We start from the raw sequence: 17279 nt of genomic DNA, 5'->3' as shown, positions 1-17279 counted from the left end.
GTGCACAGCACCGTTCTAAGCGCCGGGGTAGATACAGGGTAATCGGGTTGTCCCACGTGAGGCTCACAGTTCATCCCCATTTTATAGATGAGGTAACTGAGGCACAGAGAAGTTGTGACTTGCCCACAGTCACACAGCTGCCAAGTGGCAGAGCTTGGCTTGTAGTAAGCCCTCGGCCGATGCCGCGGTTTATTATTACTATTATCACCATCACTGGGGTAGATGATATAATAATTATGGTATTTGTTACCCCTCTCAGGGTCGACTCGACAGCATAAAGCAAGACGGATGACATCTGTTAAGCACTTACTATGTTGCAGGCACTGTATTAAGCGCCGGGGTGGAGACAGGCAAGTCGGGTTGGACACGGTCCCTGTCCCATGAGGGGCTCACAGTCTCGATCCCCATTTGGCAGGATGAGGTCACTGAGGCCCAGAGAAGTGACTTGTCCAAGGCCACACAGGCAAGTGGAGGAGCTGGGATTAGAACTCATGACCTGACTCCCACGCCCGTGCTCTATCCATCTCGCCATGCTGATTCTCATAAGGTATAGGATGATCAGCTCAGGCAAAGCCCCGTCCCACGTGGGACTCACGGTCCCTTCAACTTAAATGGTGAGCCCCATATGATCATCTTGTAATCTGCCCCAGCGCTTAGTACAGGGTCGGGCACATGGTAAGCGCTTAACAAATACCGCGGTTATTATCGGGGAGGGCTAGAGGATCAGTAGGGTAGCAGGGTGAGATTCTGCCTGCCTCGGAGGTGCGTGGAAACCCGTCTTCATCCTCCACTCTATGGGGCCTCGTCACTCTGGCAAAGCGACGTCTCGTTCTATTTCTAGCCGACACACGTTGGATTAAAAAAAAAAAAGCTTCAGCAATTCCGAGCGAGTACGTGGGAGAATTCCTTAAGGCGCTCGGGTTCTTTGTGAGAAATCTTTAGATAATCATGACGTAACTGGCGGTCAAAGCCTTGAGATCCTGCCCTCCCATCTGTAAACTGAGGATTTAATGCTGGATCTTCCCTCCTACTTAAAGTGTCTCACATGGAACCTTTTTCTACGGTATTTAACACTTACTCTGTGCCAGGCACTGTACTGAGCACTGAGGTAGATACAAGATCATCAGGCTGGACACAATCCGTAACCCGCATGGGGTTCACAGTCTATCCCTAGTTTACAGATGAGAGGGCAGGATCTCAGGGTTTGGACCGCCATTTACCTGGCTTGTATCTACCCCAGCGCTTAGTACAGTGCCTGGCATGTAGTGAGCACTTAACAGCACAATAATTATTATTAGATAAGAGGAAGTGACTTTCACAAGGTCACACAACAGACAAGTGGCGGAGCCGGGATTAGAACCCAAGTCCTCAGGCTCCCAGAGCCGGGCCCTTTCCACTAGGCCACGCTTCTCTGAGCCCGTCTTTGGGCAGGGATTGTCTCTCTCTGTTGCCGAATTGTCCATTCCAAGCGCTTAGTACAGTGTTCTGCACAAAGTAAGCGCTCAATAAATACTATTGAATGAAGGAATTAATCTTAAAAGGGAATTTTTTGGGGGGTTGATTATTTAAGGTCCAGCCAACCCTCAATAAGAGAGTCTCTGCAGTCTTTTGGAGGGGAAGCCGTGGGGGAGAAAATTGAAGGGGATACATAATGGCCCATGTGCAGGCGTTCAGATCCGGGAACGACTCGTGTTTTTTAAACCAGATTTTCAACAGTCATACTCATCGTACAAACAGTCGTACTCATCGAGCGCTTACTCTGTGCCGACTCCATATCCGTAATCAACTTATTTCTCTCCACGTCCATCTTCACCCTCTTGATTGTGTAAGCTCGTTGTGGGCAGGGAACGTGCCTACCGACTCTGTCCTGTTGTCCTCCCCCAAGTGCTTAGTTACAGCGCTCTGCCCACGAGCGCTCAATAAATACGACTGCTCGATTTGATTCAGCGTTCCCCGGGTTTCAGTAATCTCTCTTCCGTAGCAAAATTCATTTCCCAGGTGGTATAGCAGGTGTGAAATAGACGCGTCAGAAATGTCACTTTTTCACGGTGGATCTGCCACCGAAGTGTCCTACAAAGCATACAATTATGCATCAGGTGCGGCAGATAATTTCAGTGGGGCTACAAGGCCGAAGAGGTTTTCCTTCCCCTGTCTTTTGTCACATTATTTCTTTTTAAAGGTTCACCTGTAGAGCATTTCCCAGGATTAAGAAGCAGATAGATTCGGGGAGCTTTTCTCCCCTCCCCCCCCCCATCTCCCTTCTAAACTGTGAGCCCGTTGTTCGGTAGGGCTTGTCTCTCTTTGTTGCTGGATTGTACTTTCCAAGTGCTTAGTACAAGGCTCTGCGCGTAGTAAAGTGCTTAATAAATACAACTGAATGAATGAAGGTTTATTTATGCACTGAAGATGAGGGGTTGGGTAGCTGTGACGTAGGCTGGAAGGAACCCGTGTGTAACGATCGCGGGAAATATGCCAGGGTGCCAAGATGGCTTTGTCATTTTCATTTTATTTCTCCGCAGCATCTTTGGTCATCCCTGCCGGCAGAAGCGTTTCCAGTTTTACCAGAGAACTGGTACGTGGCGAAATACCCCGAGGTGGTGGGAACGCGGAGCCGAAATTTCTCCGATTCATCCCAGCTCTGCCGCTTGTCAGCTGTGTGACTGTGGGCGAGTCACTTCACTTCTCTGCGCCTCAGTTACCTCGTCTGTAAAATGGGGATTAAGACCGTGAGCCCCACGTGGGACAACCCGATTCCCCTGTGTCTACCCCAGCGCTTAGAACAGTGCTCTGCACGTAGTAAGCGTTTAACAAATAACGTTATTATTCGATCGTGTTTGTCGAGCGCTTTACTGTGTGTAAAGAGCCGTACTGAGCGCTTGGGAGAGGACAATAGAACAATAAGCAGACACATTCCCTGCCCACAACGAGCTTACGGTCTAGAGGGAGAGACAGATAGGAATAGAAATAAATTAGGGATATGGGCATAAGTGGTGCGGGGCTGGGAGCGGGGGGATGAATGAAGGGAGCAAGTCAGGGGGACGCAGAAGGGAGTGGGAGAAGAGGAGGGGGGGGGTCTTAATTAGGGAACAAAATTGTAGCCGTCTAGTTTCTCCGATCTGGCTTTGAGCGCTTCCCCCAGCCCACCGACTGGCTTGCTGCACCCGTTCCCCTCTAGACCATCAGTTCGTGATGGGCGGGGAACGTATCTACCAGCTCCGTTGGGTCGCTCTCTCCCAAGTGCTTAGAGTGCTCCGCTCATGGTAAGCGCTCAATAAATACCATGGATTAATGGCATTCTGTGCCCCCAGGGGGAACAGGAAAGGTGGGATGAGACCCCCCCCCCGACGGCGCGACCACCAGCTCTCAAACCAGTTCCCCAGCGAGACCGATTCTTGGTCTCGAAGCGTTGGCAGTGAGGCTCGCTCATCTTTCCTGATGGGAGGCTCTGTCATCCTCACTGTCATCATCGTCCTTCTCCTCCTCATCAATTCATGCCTGGAAAAGAGGGAAACAACACAACTTAGGGGATACGTCAGGGGTTCTACTCAATCCTATGTATCGAGCGCTTATTGTGGGCAGAGCACTCAACAAAGTGCTTGGGAGAGTGCTGCTTGGGAAGCAGCGTGGTCGAGTGGAGAGAGGCCGGGCTAGGGAGTCAGAGGTCATGGGGTTCAAATCCCGGCTCTGCCATTTGTCAGCTGTGTGACTTCAGGCAAATCGCTTCACTTCTCTGTGCCTCAGTTCCCTCATCTGTTAAATGGAGATGAAGACTGTGAGCCCCACATGGGACAACCTGATAACCCTGTCTCTACCCCAGTGCTTACAACAGTGATTGGCACATAGTAAGCGCTTAACAAATACCATTATTATAATAATTGTTCTTACAATATAAGAGTTCCTTGCCCTCAGTGAGCTGATGGCCTATAGGCCCTATGTTTTAATCCCCCTCGTCTGCTGGTTGACTGACCTTGGGCAAGTCACTTCTCTTGCCTCAATTTCTCCTTGTAAAATGGGATTTCAACACTGGGTCTTCCCTCCTATTTAGACTGGGAAGGGACAAAAGGTTGGGATGTGAGGCTTCCGATTTGGAGCGTCAGAACCCGAGGGGCTTCAGGTATCATGGGAAAAGTCTGGATGTGTGGCCTAGTGGATGGAGCCTGAGCTGGGAATCAGAAGGACCTGATATGTAATCCTGGCTCCACCACTTCTCTGCTGTGTGACCCTGGGCAGATCACTTCTGTGCCTCAGTTCCCTCATCTGTATAATGGGGATTAAGACTGTGAGCCCTGGCTGGGACAGAGACTGTGGCCAACCCGATTTGCCTGTATCTACCCCAGTACTTAATAGAGTTCTTGGTGCATAGCAAGTACTTAACAAATACCGCCATTATTATTATTAATAATATTAGCCAAGACTTGTTTGAGAGCTTAGCTCTGATGCATTTTTCAGCCAGACTGGCCCTGGGCTCTGAGGAGAGTTGGAAAAGCCCCATCACCCTTTGGGGCTCCAGGGGTGAGGCCAGAGGCTGCCTTGTTTTACCCTCCAGGGCTGATCCAATTTGCTTGTGCCCGGTACGGTGCTTGGCACACGGTAAGCTCTTCACAAATACCACGATTATTATTGGTCGATTTCTATCAGTGTCTGTCTCCCCCTCTAAACTGGAAGTTTGTCATAGGCAGGGAATGTGTCTGTTATATTGTACTCTCTCAAGCGCTTAATAGAGTGCTCGGCACACAGTAAGCGCTCACGAAATACGATGGACTGACTGCTGTAAAATTCCCACATCCAGGGCACCTCCAGCAACAGCGCCAACTCGACTTTTCCTCCGGGGATCGGTTATCCCATTCACGTCCCGGCAGGGGTGACGCTGCAGACTGCATCCGGTGAGCTGAAACTCGGGGGGCGACGGGCGGCTTCTGTCCTTCCGAGGTGGGAGAGGAGGTGTGTCCCCGCCCCCCCCCCCCCAAGACAGACGCCCTTTTCCGTCGGGAACTGCGGCAGTCAGTAAGTCTCTAGCTTCCAAAAGACCAGCTCCGAATAACCTGTTTGGAAGACCGTTGCCTCTAATAATAGTAATTATGGTATTTGTTAAGCGCTCACTATGAGCCGGACACTGGACTGAGCACTGGGGTGGATACAACTTCTTAACTTCTCTGTGCTCCGGTTCCCTCGTCTGTAAAATGGGGATGAAGACTGTGAACCCCATGTGGGACAAATCTGCTTAGCTTGTAGGTACCACAGTGCTTAGAACAGTGACTGGCACATCGCACTTAATAAATACCATCGTTATTATTATTGCTACAAACAAGTCAGGTCGGACACAGTTCCGTCCCCCTTCTCTGGCCCTCGTCTGCAAAATGGAGATTCAGTGCGTGTTCTTCCTCCTTCCTACTTAGACTGTGAGCCCCACGTGGGACAGGGGACTGTGTCGCCTAGTGGCAAGAGCCCGGGCTTGGGAGTCGGGGGTCGTGGGTTCTAATCCCGGCTCCGCCACTTATCAGCTGTGTGACTTGGGGCAAGTCGCTTCACTTCTCTGGGCCTCGGTTACCTCATCCGTGAAATGGGGATTAAGTGTGTGAGCCCCATGTGGGCCGGCCTGATTACTTTGTATCTACCCCAGCGCTTAGAACAGTTCTTGGCACATAGAAAGAGCTTAACAAATACCTTCCTTATGATTATTATTACCTACCTCCGTGCTTAGAACGGTATTTGACAGAACAGTATTTGACACACAGCGCTTAACTGATATTAAAAAAAGTAATCAAAAATGAAAGGTTAAGTGACTTGCCCGATTGCCTGAGATCACCTAGCTGGCAAGTGACACAGCGGTGTAAGTGCACAGTTTTGCCACGTGGTCCCGGACTTCGAGGGGCTTGGGGCAAGGAAACGGCTTCGCAAGTGTCCGTGGAGGCAGGTGAGGTCCCCTCCGGATGCATCTCGGCTCTCCCCCGTCGGCAGCGTGGCGTAGTGGATGGAGCGCAGGCCCGATTAGATTAAAGATTATGGTACTTTTTAGGCGCTTACTGTATGCCAAGCGCTGTTTTAAGCGGTGGGGTAAATACAAGTCGGGCAGGTCCCAGTCCCTGTCCCACACAGGACTCACGCTCTTAATCCCCATTTTACAGATGAAGTAACTGAGGCCCAGAGCCGCGAAGCGACTCACCCAAGGTCACGCGGCAGACGTGTGGCGGAGCCGGGATTAGGACCCACGGCCTGGGAGTTAAGAGATCGTGCGTTCTAATTCTGGTTCTGCCCCTTGTCCGCTGTGTGACCCTGGGCAAGTCACTTCACTGGGCCTCAGTTCCAATACTGGGCATCGGTAGTGATATTGCTATAGAATCTAAATTGAGTTGTTTAACCACCCGTCTTCACAGAATTCTCAGCTCTTGCCCTGTCCTGGGATGTTAAAACATCTCGTCAACCGCCTCTCTGCTTATTGTCAGCAGTTCCTCAGTTGAGGCTGCGAGCCCCAGGTGGGACAGGGGCTGTGCCCAACCCCATTTACGTGTATCCACCCCGGCGCGTAGTCCAGTTCCTGGCACATAGTAAGCGCTTAACAAACCCCACAATTATTACTGTGGCTTTTTTATGTCCGTCTGGCAGGGCAGCTGTACAAGGTGAACATCCCCGTCGTGGTGACCCAGGCCCCGGAGGGGGGTGGCCTCCTCCAGCACCAGATCCAGACGATTTTCCAGCGGCTCGGGCAGCCGCCGGTGGCCGTCGGGGCCGAGCCTCAGGTCCCGGACGCCGGGTTCCGGCTGCCCCCCTGGGAGCTGGGAGAAGGGAAGGCCTCCGGAGGGGCCACCGGCGACGCCCGGGCTTCCCCGCCGCCCAGCGTCGGGGAGGATGGGACCCCCGCCGTGGAGCCCGGGCCCCGGGGGACTCCACAGGTGGTCCCCTGGGCCGTGGCAGGCCTACAGGCCTCTGGGCCGCACCGAGAGGCCGACGATGGCGTTTGGCTTCCGGCTCCTGGACGGAGTGGGGACGAAAGCCCCCGAGGAGAGTGGCTGCTGCCCCCTGGGATGGCGTCCGGCGGCCCCGGGGGCTCGGAAGAGGTAAGGCCGGATCCGGGCGGGCGATGAAGTCTCGCTCATGGTGGGGAATAGCACTGAGGCCTAGGCCGGGGGGGGGAGTGGGTGGTTTTGGAGGGGTGCGGGGCCTTGGGGGAAATCCCAGGTGACTTGATTCAGTCGTCTATGTCGAGTGCTCACTGTACTGAGCGCTTGGGAGAGTACACTACAACAATAAACAGACACATTCCCCGTCTAGGTCGAGCTTACGGTCTAGAGGCAGCGTGGCTCAGTGGAAAGAGCCCGGGCTTGGAAGTCAGAGGTCATGGGTTCTAATCCCGGCTCCGCCACTTATCAGCGGTGTGACTTTGGGCAAGTCACTTCACTTCTCTGTGCCTCGGTGACCTCATCTGTAAAATGGGGATGAAGACGGTGAGCCCCACGTGGGACAACCTGATTACCTTGTATCAACCCCAGCGCTTAGAACAGTGCCTTGCACATCGTAGGCGCTTAAATACTATAATTATTATTAGAGGCGGTGAGACAGACATGAATAGAAATCAATAAACGACAGACACGGACATAAGCAGTGTGGAACTGAAAGGGAGCAAGGAAAAAGGGAACAAGTCAGGGCGACGCAGAAGGGAGTGGGAGATGAGGAAAGTGGGAGGTTAGGGACTGTACCCTTCTGAAGAAACACTTTAGTCACCTAAATGTGAACAACCTACTAAGGCACCTAGGTAAACTTGGCACTATTTTTAAATTTTTTCTAAGTATCTGTTAAGCACTTACTACAAGCCGGACGGTGTTCTCTTCTCCATTTTGGGTTCGAATCGAAGAGTAGAAAGGGTCAGTAAAGTCACCTCGTCCATTCCCCTGCTGGAGAGAGCGTTCCACTTCAAAGAGTTCCTTGGAAAAATTGGCTCTCCTATCCCCGACTCACTCCCCCTTCCCAACCGAGGGAAAGGTTCAGCCTCCTCTTGTCCAAACTTACCAGGAGCGAAGAAATGATCGAGCCCCAAGGACCTCTTGGCAAACCTTCCCTTGGTGTCCATGATTTCCAAGAAGCTGGCGTGGTCCGTCAGTCAATCATTTATTAATAATAACTCTGGTATTTAGCGCTTACTATGTGCCAGGTACCGTGCTAAGGGGATTATTGTTATTAAGAAGCAGATGAGATCTTGGGTGTGTGGTTGGCGAGGCTGGGAAGACCCCCGACCCTCCCCAGGAGGAGGTGGCTTTAGGGTGGGGAAGGGACACAGTTTGATGACAGTTATGGGGTAGAGAGGGTAGGCCTGGGGGCAAGATAGGGGCAAAGGTTTGGAGGCCGGAGATTTGAGAGTGAGGGGCAAAGAGCACAAGAAGATGGCCGATAAGTGGGAGTGGCTTTTGTTTTTCATTTTTTTTTTTTTTGTGGTACTTTTTAAGCACATGGTATGTCAAACACAGCTTCAAGCGCTGGGGTAGGTACCAGTGAATTAGGGTGGATCCAGCCCCATCCCACATGGGGCTCACAGTCTGTCGGAGGGAGAACGGGTATTTAATCCCTATTTTACAGTTGAGAAAACTGAGGTACGGAGAAGTTAAATGACTTACTGTTTGTTTTTTTTAGATGATATTTAAGCGCTTACTATGTACCAGGCACTGAACTAGGTGCTGGGGTAGCTACAAGCAATTGACAGAGCTGGGATTAGAACCCATGGCCTCTAAACCTCAGGCCCTGACTCTTTCCACTCAGCCACACTATTCCAGGGGGTTGATGGATCAGCTGTGGGGATGTGGTTACTGTATTAATTGGAGAGTTGCCTTCCTGGAATATTCTCAGAACGCTTCTGACTTCATCTCTCTCTTTTTCTCTCTCTCTGTGCACGTGTCTGTGCGTGTGTGTGTCTCCCTCGGTATCTCTCTTTGTGTCTCACTCTGGGTCTCTGGGTCTTGCTCTCTGCGTCTGTGCATGTCTCTCGTTGTCTCTGTGCGTGTGTGTGTCTGGCTCTCGTGTATGTTTTCTTTCTCTCTGTGTCTCCCTCCCCGTGCACGTCCCCGTCTGAGGGAACCCACCACCCAGGCGTCCCCCAGCGAGCCGGGCATCATCCAGTTGGACGGGGCGGGCGACGCCTGGTCCGGTAGGGCCGAGGGCAGCGCGGGAGAGGCCGACGAGAACGAGTTCCTGGGGATGATGGGCGCGGAGGACCTGAAGGCCCTGGACGAGGAAGGGGACACCGCCTCCAACGGAGATTCCACCAGCGGCGACGACAGCAGTAGCGACGGGGACGAGCGAGAGGACCCCCAGCTGGACGTCGTGGAGGAGGTGACGGGGGAGAGGGGACCCCCCAGCCTCCGAACACGGCGGCCTGGTGGGAAGAGCGCGGCGGGGTCCGTCCCGAGGCCCGGGATCTGGTCCCAGCTCTGCCGCTGGGCCGCTGCGTGACTCTGGGCAAGGCCCTTAACCTTTCTGGGGTCGGATTCAGCATCCCCTAATGGCTAGAGTCCGGGCCTGGGGGGCGGAAGGCCCTGGGTTCTAATTCCGGCTCTGCCACTTGTGTGGGTGACGCCGGCCAATTCACTTCTCTGGGCTCCATTTCCTTCATCCGTAAAATGAAGAATGTGATGGATTGAGGCCCACGTGGGACAGGGAACCTGTCCGACCTTGATTAATTAGAGCCCAGGTGCTGGGACTCCCGGGCCCCGCCTTTTTTCACTAAGCCACCCTTGTTTGCCTGTAGGCAAGGTGAAACTGATCTTGTGAACCGTTCTGGAGAATGGAATGGCTTCCCCCACGCCCCCCCAACTACGCCGCATCAATCGTATTTTGGAGTACTTACTTTTGTGCAGAGCACTGTACTGAGCGCTTGGGAGAATACAATATAACAGACATGTTCCCTGCCCTCGATGAGTTTACAGGCTCGAGGAGCGGCGTGGCCTAGGGGATAGAGCACAGGCCTGGGAGTCAGGAGGTCATGGGTCCAGGCTCCACCACTTGTCTGGTGTGTGATCTTGGGCGACTAACTTCACTTCTCTGTGCCTCAGTTCCCTCAAATGTAAAATGGGGATTAAGACCGTGAGCCCAATGTAGGACAGGGACTGCGTCTAACCCGAATATCAGCACTTAGAACGGTGCCTGGCAAAAAGTAAGCGCTTAACAAATACTATTATTATTATTATTATTAGGACTATCAGTCTTGATGAGAGGCTGGACTCCCCTCTTCTTTCAGTGTCACCCGTGCGTTTGGTTCTGTCCCCTTTGGGCGCTTGATCTTTGCCCCACAGCTGTCTGATAAATTCAAAAAATAAAATAAATGTCCATTTCCCCCCTCCCCCCGCCGCTGACGGTAAGCCCGTTGTGGGCAGGGAATGTGTTTCCCAACTCGGTTATACCGTCCTCTCCCGAGCTTTTAGTCCGGTGCTCTGCACAGAGTAAGCGCTCAGTAAATAGCACTGGCTGGTGAGCTGATTGGGCTGGTCCCGCCTCCTTCCCCAGGACCCGCTGAACTCCGGGGACGACGTCAGCGAACAGGACGTGCCGGACCTGTTCGAGACGGACAACGTGATCGTGTGTCAGTACGACAAGGTGTGATGCCTTCCCCCAGCCCAGGGCCCCGGGGAGTTGGATTTCCGAGAGGGAGCCGGTTTGAAAAGAACAATGATGACTGCGGCGTCGAGAGTACTGCATGCTGAGCATTGCACTCAACACTGGGGCACGTACAAGATAATCAGATCGGACCCAATCCCTGTCCCCCACGGGCCTCACGGTCTGAGGAGGAGGGAAGACAGGTATCGAATCCCCATTTTACAGAGGAGGAAGTGGAGGCGCAGAACAGCCAAGCGACTTGCCCGAGGTCGCTCGGCAGACGAGGGGTGGAGCCAGGACTAGAACCCGGGTCCCCCAGCTCCTTATTTCCATTAGGCCATGCTGTTTCTTGGGCAAGCCACTTCTCCGCTTCACTTCTGGGCTTCAGTCCCTCATCTGTGACGTGGGGATGAGATAGGTCGTGAGCCCCACGTGGGACGGGGACCGTGTTCAATCTCATAATCTCATATCTACCTCAGCGCTTAGCCCAGAGTAAGTGCTCAAGAAATGGCCAAACTAGGGACCTGAAATAACCAGGGAGATGTGTGCCGTGCTTGACTGCCGGTAGCCAACTCTGCTGGCCTGGGAGTCGGAGGATCCGGGTTCTGATATCGACTGGGCCACTCGCCTGCCGGCGTGACCTCGGGCAAGTCACGGCACTGCTCTGCCTCCGTTTCCTCATCTGTAAAATGGGAACTCAGTGCCTAGTCTCCCCGCTGCTTAAAAAGCCGCGTGGCTTAGGAGAAAGAGTCTGGGCTTGGGAGTCAGAGGTCGTGGGTTCTAATTCCGGCTCTGCCACTTGCCAGCTGTGTGACTGGGCAAGTGATTTAACTTGTCTGTGCCTCAGTTCCCTCGTCTGTAAAATGGGGATCAAGACTGTGAGCCCCACGTGCGACAACCTGTTAACCTTGTATAATAATAATTACGGTATTTAAGTGCTTACTGTGTGCCAAGCACCGTTCTATGTGCCAAGGTAGATACAAGGTAATCAGGTTGTCCCATGTGGGGCTCAGCCTTTAATCCCCATGGTACAGATGAGGTAACTGAGGCACAGAGAAGTTAAGTGACTTGCCCAAAGTCACACAGCTGACAAGAGGCGGAGCCGGGATTAGAACCCAGGACCTCTGACTCCCAAGCCTGTGCTCTTTCCTCTAAGCCACGCTGCTTCTCATGTATCTACCCCAGTGCTTAGAACAGTGCTTGGCACATAGTAAGTGCTTAAGAAATACCCTTACTATTATTATTACTACTTAGACTGCGAGCCTCATATTAGGCAGGGATCGTGCCCAGCCTGATTAATTTGTATCTACCCCGTGTTTAGAACAGTGCATGGAACATAGTAATCGCTAAACAAATACAATAATAATCCAATAATAACAATAATATTCATTAGCCACTTACTGTGTAAAAAGTACTGTACTAAGTGCTGGAAAAAAATGCACAGTTAAGCACAGTCCCTATCCCTTGTGGATCTCAAAATCTGAAAGACAGGCCTGAAAACGACATCTATCATGTTCCCTCTAGACTGTAAGCTCCCTGTGGTCAGGAAACATGTCTATCAGCTCCATTATATCGTCCTCTCCCAAGCTCAGGCGCTCAATACGATTTGTCGATCGATGTTCATTTACTGCCATTTGTGCAGATCGTTAGATCCCAGATTCATCCCAAACCTTCCCTTTTGGGCCCCCCTCCTCTCCACCCCGACATCTGCCCTTCCCGGGAGATCCCCGTATCAAGCTCCACCGGACCCCAGCCCATCTAATTTCCAAATAACTTCAGTTTTTGAAAACACCAACTTAGTCCCCCGCCACAGCTCTTCCGCATCTCATCGGATTGTTCTTACCCGTAAAGCGCTGCTTCTGTACACGGAGGATATTTTTTGGTGGTTTTTTTTTTTTTTAAAAGGTTCCCTTAATTTGTGCAATTGTTCAATTTCACTCTGTAATTTAAAATGCAAGGTATTTTCATAAGCGTTCTATGACTCTTCTTTAGTTTCTTTTTCCTCACCCACACCTCCCCTCTCCTTTTTCCACCTAGATCCATCGAAGCAAAAACAAATGGAAATTCTACTTGAAAGATGGTGTGATGTGCTTTGGGGGCAAAGATTATGTGTTTGCGAGGGCCACTGGAGATGCGGAGTGGTAAAGTGTGTGTCTGTGCCTGTGTGCGCACATGCCTTCGACCCTGGCTTTAGCCAAAGCCAAGATGCTCATCGAGCAACCTAGATGGAGTCTATCCCCCCAGATGGTTTTAAATAAAGTAGCCGAGTGCAAAGCCGCTAATGTTTTCAGTTCAACTGTGTGTGAAATTAGGGGTTAGAAAATGGAACTCCGTTTGCCGACACATGATAAGAGTGTGCCGTTCTGGATTTCCTCTGTCGACCTCTCTGCTTTCTCACTGATTTGACGACTACTTTTTTCTTTCCTTCCCCCTCCACTGTGGCAAAATCATTGGAGGCCCCGCTGTGAAGCTCCTGGTCGCTTCTGGAGCAGGGACCATCCAAGAATTGTTTTGATGAGGCGATCGAGAAGCAGAGAGGTCTAGTGGTTAGAGCCCAGACTTGGATGTCGGAAGGCCCCGGGTTCTAATCCCGGCTTCACCAGTCTTCTTTCATGGGACCTTGGGGAAGTCGCTTCATTTCTCTGGCTCTCGGTTCCTTCGGCTGTAAAATGGGGAAAATGGGGATGAAGACTGTGAGCCCCTGGTGGGACACGGCCTGTGTCCAACCTGATTATCTCGTAGTTACCCCTGCGCCTAATACAGTGCCTGGCACAAAGTAAGTGCTTAATGAGTACCATTAAATAAACCAAAAAAAAAAAAGCTAAAGTAAATTTAATAATAGGAATACTTGAATTAGGTATTTTTCCTCCTAGTAAATCTATATTAAAGTAAATGGAATATTCTATTAGCTTCATTAGCTGCCTGCACTGTGTACAGCAGAAGATTTTTCCTTTTGTTTTTCAAATCCTACCATGTGGCCTACCTCTCTTCAGGGCTTCTATACTTTTTTTTTTTTAAAAAAAAGGTATTTAAGTGCTTACTGTGTGTCCCGGGCACTGTAGTAAGCACTGGGTTAGATTAGTACAATGCTCTGCACACAGTAAGCGCTCAGTAAATATGATTGAATGAAGCTAATCAAGTTGGACACAGTCCATGTTGCACATGGAGCTCACAGTCTTAATCCCCATTTTACAGGTGAAGTAACTGAGGCACAGAGAAATTGAGTGGCCCAAGGTCACCCAGCAGACAAATGGCAGAGCTGGGATTAAAACCCCTCAGGCCCGTATTCTCCCCTCTAGTCCTGGCTGAGGGGTTCCCACTTCCGAGACTAGTAGAATGCCGACTTCTAATAATAATGGTACTTCTTAAGCACCAAGCACTTTTCTAACCACTGGGGTAAATACAAGTTAAACGGGTTGAACACAGTCCCAGTCCCCCATGGGGCTCACGCTCTTAATCCGCGTTTGACAGATGAGGCACCTGAGGCCCAGCAAAATGACGTGCCCAAGGTCACACTGCAGAAACAGAATTAGAACCCCAGGTCCTTCTGACTCCCAGGGCCGGGATCTAGCCACTAAGCCACGCTGCTTCTCCAGAGAAACGATTGCAGAAGACCTGTCTGTTCTCCCCAGAGTCAGATCGGCTCCAGCTGGGAATTCGAGGTCATTGATGCTGTGTACTGGAAGAGAAATTTGGCTCCTATCAGCACCCTCCTTCCTCCGGGACCAGCCCCTGAGCTCACATCGTGGTTGATAGTGAGAAATCTCCTTCCCCTCCTTTGATAGTGAGAAATCTCCTTTTTCCAGTTGAGGAGTAATTCAAAGTGTCTTTCAGGACAGGGGTTTAAAATGTGCCAGGCACTGTCCTGAGGGCTAGGGTAGATAGAAGCAAATCAGGTTGGATGCAGTCCCAGTTGGGGCTCACAGTCTTCATCCCCATTTTACAGATGTGGGAACAGAGGCACCGTGACATGAAGTGACTTGTCTCCGGTCACACAGCAGGCAAGAGGTGGAGATGGGTTTAGGAGCCAGGTCCTTCTGATTTTTCGCCGTCGGGCCCGGGTTCCATCCACTAGGCCATGCTTCATTTATTCACTAGAAAAGCAGTGTGGCTTAGGAAAGAGGCTGGGCTTGGGAGTCAGAGGTCATGGTTCTAATCCCACTCTGCCACTTAATAATAATAATGTTGGTATTTGTTAAGCGCTTCCTATGTGCAGGGCACTGTTCTAAGCGCTGGGGTAGATACAGGGTCATCACGTTGTCCCACATGAGGCTCACAGTTGATCCCCATTTTACAGATGAGGTAACTGAGGCACAGAGAAGTGAAGTAACTTGCCCACAGTCACACAGCTGAGAAGGGCAGAGCCATGATTCGAACCCATGGCCTCTGACTCCCAAGCCCGGGCTCTTTCCACTGAGCCACGCTGCTTCCCTAATTTCCCCCTTATCAGCTGTGTGACTTTGGGCAAGTCACTTAACTTCTATAAGCCTCAGTTACCTCATCTGTAAAATGGAGATTAAGTCTGTGGGACAACCTGATTACCATATATCTACCCCAGTGCTTAGAACAGTGCTTGGCACATAGTAAGCACTTACAAATATCATCATCATTATTATTCACTCGTTCATTTCTAGACTGTGAGCCCATCGTTGGGTAGGGATTGTCTCTATCTGATGCCGAATTGTACAAGCACTTAATACGGTGCTCTGCACACAGTCAGTGCTCAAATACGACTGAATGAGTGAATTCAATTGTATTTATTGAGCGCTTATTGGGCGGGGCACTGTATTAACCGCTAGGAAAACGTGTTTGTGGTCCACTGGGCTAAGATCCATTTTTAGGGTGTATACATCTCAGGGATTCTCCCGACTTTCAGATGAAGAATCGTCCCTGTCCTACAAGCCCACCAAGCGATCATTTGGGAACCTTTTTTGCCATCTGATATTTGAATCCATCAAGAGTATTCACTGAGTGACTTTGCAGACTAAGCCCGTCTCCACCACTTGTCAACTGGGTGACTTTGGGCAAGTCACTTGACTTCTCTGTGTCTCAGTTACCTCATCTCTAAAATGGGGATTAAGACTGTGAGCCCCACGTGGGACAACCTGATCATCTCGTATCTATCCCAGCGCTTAGAACAGTGCTTGGCGCATAGTAAGTGCTTAACAAATACCATTATTGTTACTATTACTGTACCGGACCCTTGGGAGAGAACGATAGTAAACACGGTCTCTGTCGCCTAGGAGTTTGCAGTTTAGGGAGGGAATCTACGTTCTCTTTTTGGGTCTCCGGGGCTGGCGGTCGGCAACCACCGCCCCCCACCCCGAAAAAATAGCTTTTCTTGTAAATTGCGTGTATTGTCATCAAGTGGTAGGTGGGTAAGAGAAGGGTAAGATGTTGGAGGGAAGCCCCCCACCCGCAATCTCCCGTAGCCAGTGATTGATGAGTGGGAAGGAAAGGGCACCCCCTGCACACACATTGACATCCCAGTGGATTGATGGGGTGTTGGAGTTGATATCCCCCCAATCTAATAATTTCATAATATTTGTGCTTATAGGCCATGCACTGTTCTACACAAGCTAATGAAGTTGGACACAGTCCCTGTCCTACTCGGGGCTCACAGTTTTAATCCCCATTTTCCAGATAAGGTAACTGAGGCCCAGAGAAATTAAGGGACTTGTCCAAAATCACACAGCAGACAGCGGTGGAGCGGGGACTAGAACCCACATCCTTATGACTCCCAGGCCCGGGCTGTATCCACTAAGCCACGCTGCTTCTCTTTGAAAGCAGATCAGACTGTACCTCCCCATTAAAAAAAAAAAAAACCCCAAAAACAAAACACACAAAATACCATTCTCCTTCCGAAGCTTTTTCCATTTTACTCGGTGTACCCGGCTAATGGGCCTCTCGTCTCTTCCCTCCAGTAATGGTTTCGGAGATGCTCCGATATCGGCGGTAATGGGGCCGCAGCACGGACCACCCATTTTCTCCCCACCTTTCTCCGGCCCCGAGCCCCCCATTTTGGACGCCGTGACAATGTCAGCCATTAGCACCGGAGGCCGAGGAAGGCCTTCCTCTGGTAAATAACCCGCCCGCTGGAAGGGTCAGAGTAACCGTAAGTGCTTTGCGTGAAGTCCATTAGAACAATACTTTTAAAAAAAAAAAAAAAACGACCGAAGGGATCCAAGGGGAAACGCCGGACTCTTCCTTTGACGGGAACGCGGAAAGCGGAACGCCGTCGACCGGCGTAATGGAGGAAGAAAGAAAATGTGACATCGCGGAGGCTTAAGAGAGGATTCTCAAGACGGGATGAGCGGGTTCAAATGAAACCTTGGCGGTTAATAAGATTTTATTGTTGGGGGGGATGTGCGGTTGGGGGTCTTGAGCAGCAGGCGGTAGATTGGGCTCACTGCAGTAATCATGGTATTTGCTAGGCGCTTACTATGTGCCAAGCAGTGGAGTAAGAAGATAATCAGGTTGGATGCAGTCCCTGTCCGCCGTGCGGCTCACGCTTTACTCTCTCGAGAGTGCGTAGGACAGTGCTCTGCGCACAGTAGGCACTCAAATAGGATTGATCCGTTATGCCTGTTGTACGCAGCACACCGTATTGAGCTGTTGGGAGAATACCGGAGAGCAAAACTGATCCATTAACAGTATTAAGTGCCTACTGGAAGGGGAGCACTGTAGTAAGCCCTTGGGAG

General features: G+C 51.1%; 1 protein-coding gene across 1 annotated transcript in view; it reads left to right on the top strand.

Annotated features, from left to right (window-relative positions):
- LOC100083158 (stonin-1) overlaps positions 1-12857 on the top strand; it is a gene marked incomplete at its 5' end in the record, with an annotated part of 30693 nt that extends 17836 nt beyond the window's left edge. Inside the window, 6 exons of the mRNA XM_029071669.2 lie at positions 2520-2572; positions 4790-4883; positions 6604-7055; positions 9076-9318; positions 10489-10578; positions 12616-12857. Of these exons, the coding sequence (XP_028927502.2) occupies positions 2520-2572; positions 4790-4883; positions 6604-7055; positions 9076-9318; positions 10489-10578; positions 12616-12723 (1040 nt within the window). The remainder of the gene's footprint in view (positions 1-2519; positions 2573-4789; positions 4884-6603; positions 7056-9075; positions 9319-10488; positions 10579-12615) is intronic.
- Between the last annotated feature and the right edge of the window lie 4422 nt (positions 12858-17279).

The sequence above is a fragment of the Ornithorhynchus anatinus genome, chromosome 9 (assembly GCF_004115215.2).
Source record: "Ornithorhynchus anatinus isolate Pmale09 chromosome 9, mOrnAna1.pri.v4, whole genome shotgun sequence".
In the NCBI taxonomy this organism is placed as follows: Eukaryota; Metazoa; Chordata; class Mammalia; order Monotremata; family Ornithorhynchidae; genus Ornithorhynchus; species Ornithorhynchus anatinus.
The sequence above is the reverse complement of the archived record's forward strand: the minus strand, read 5'-3'. Positions and strand labels throughout refer to the sequence as shown.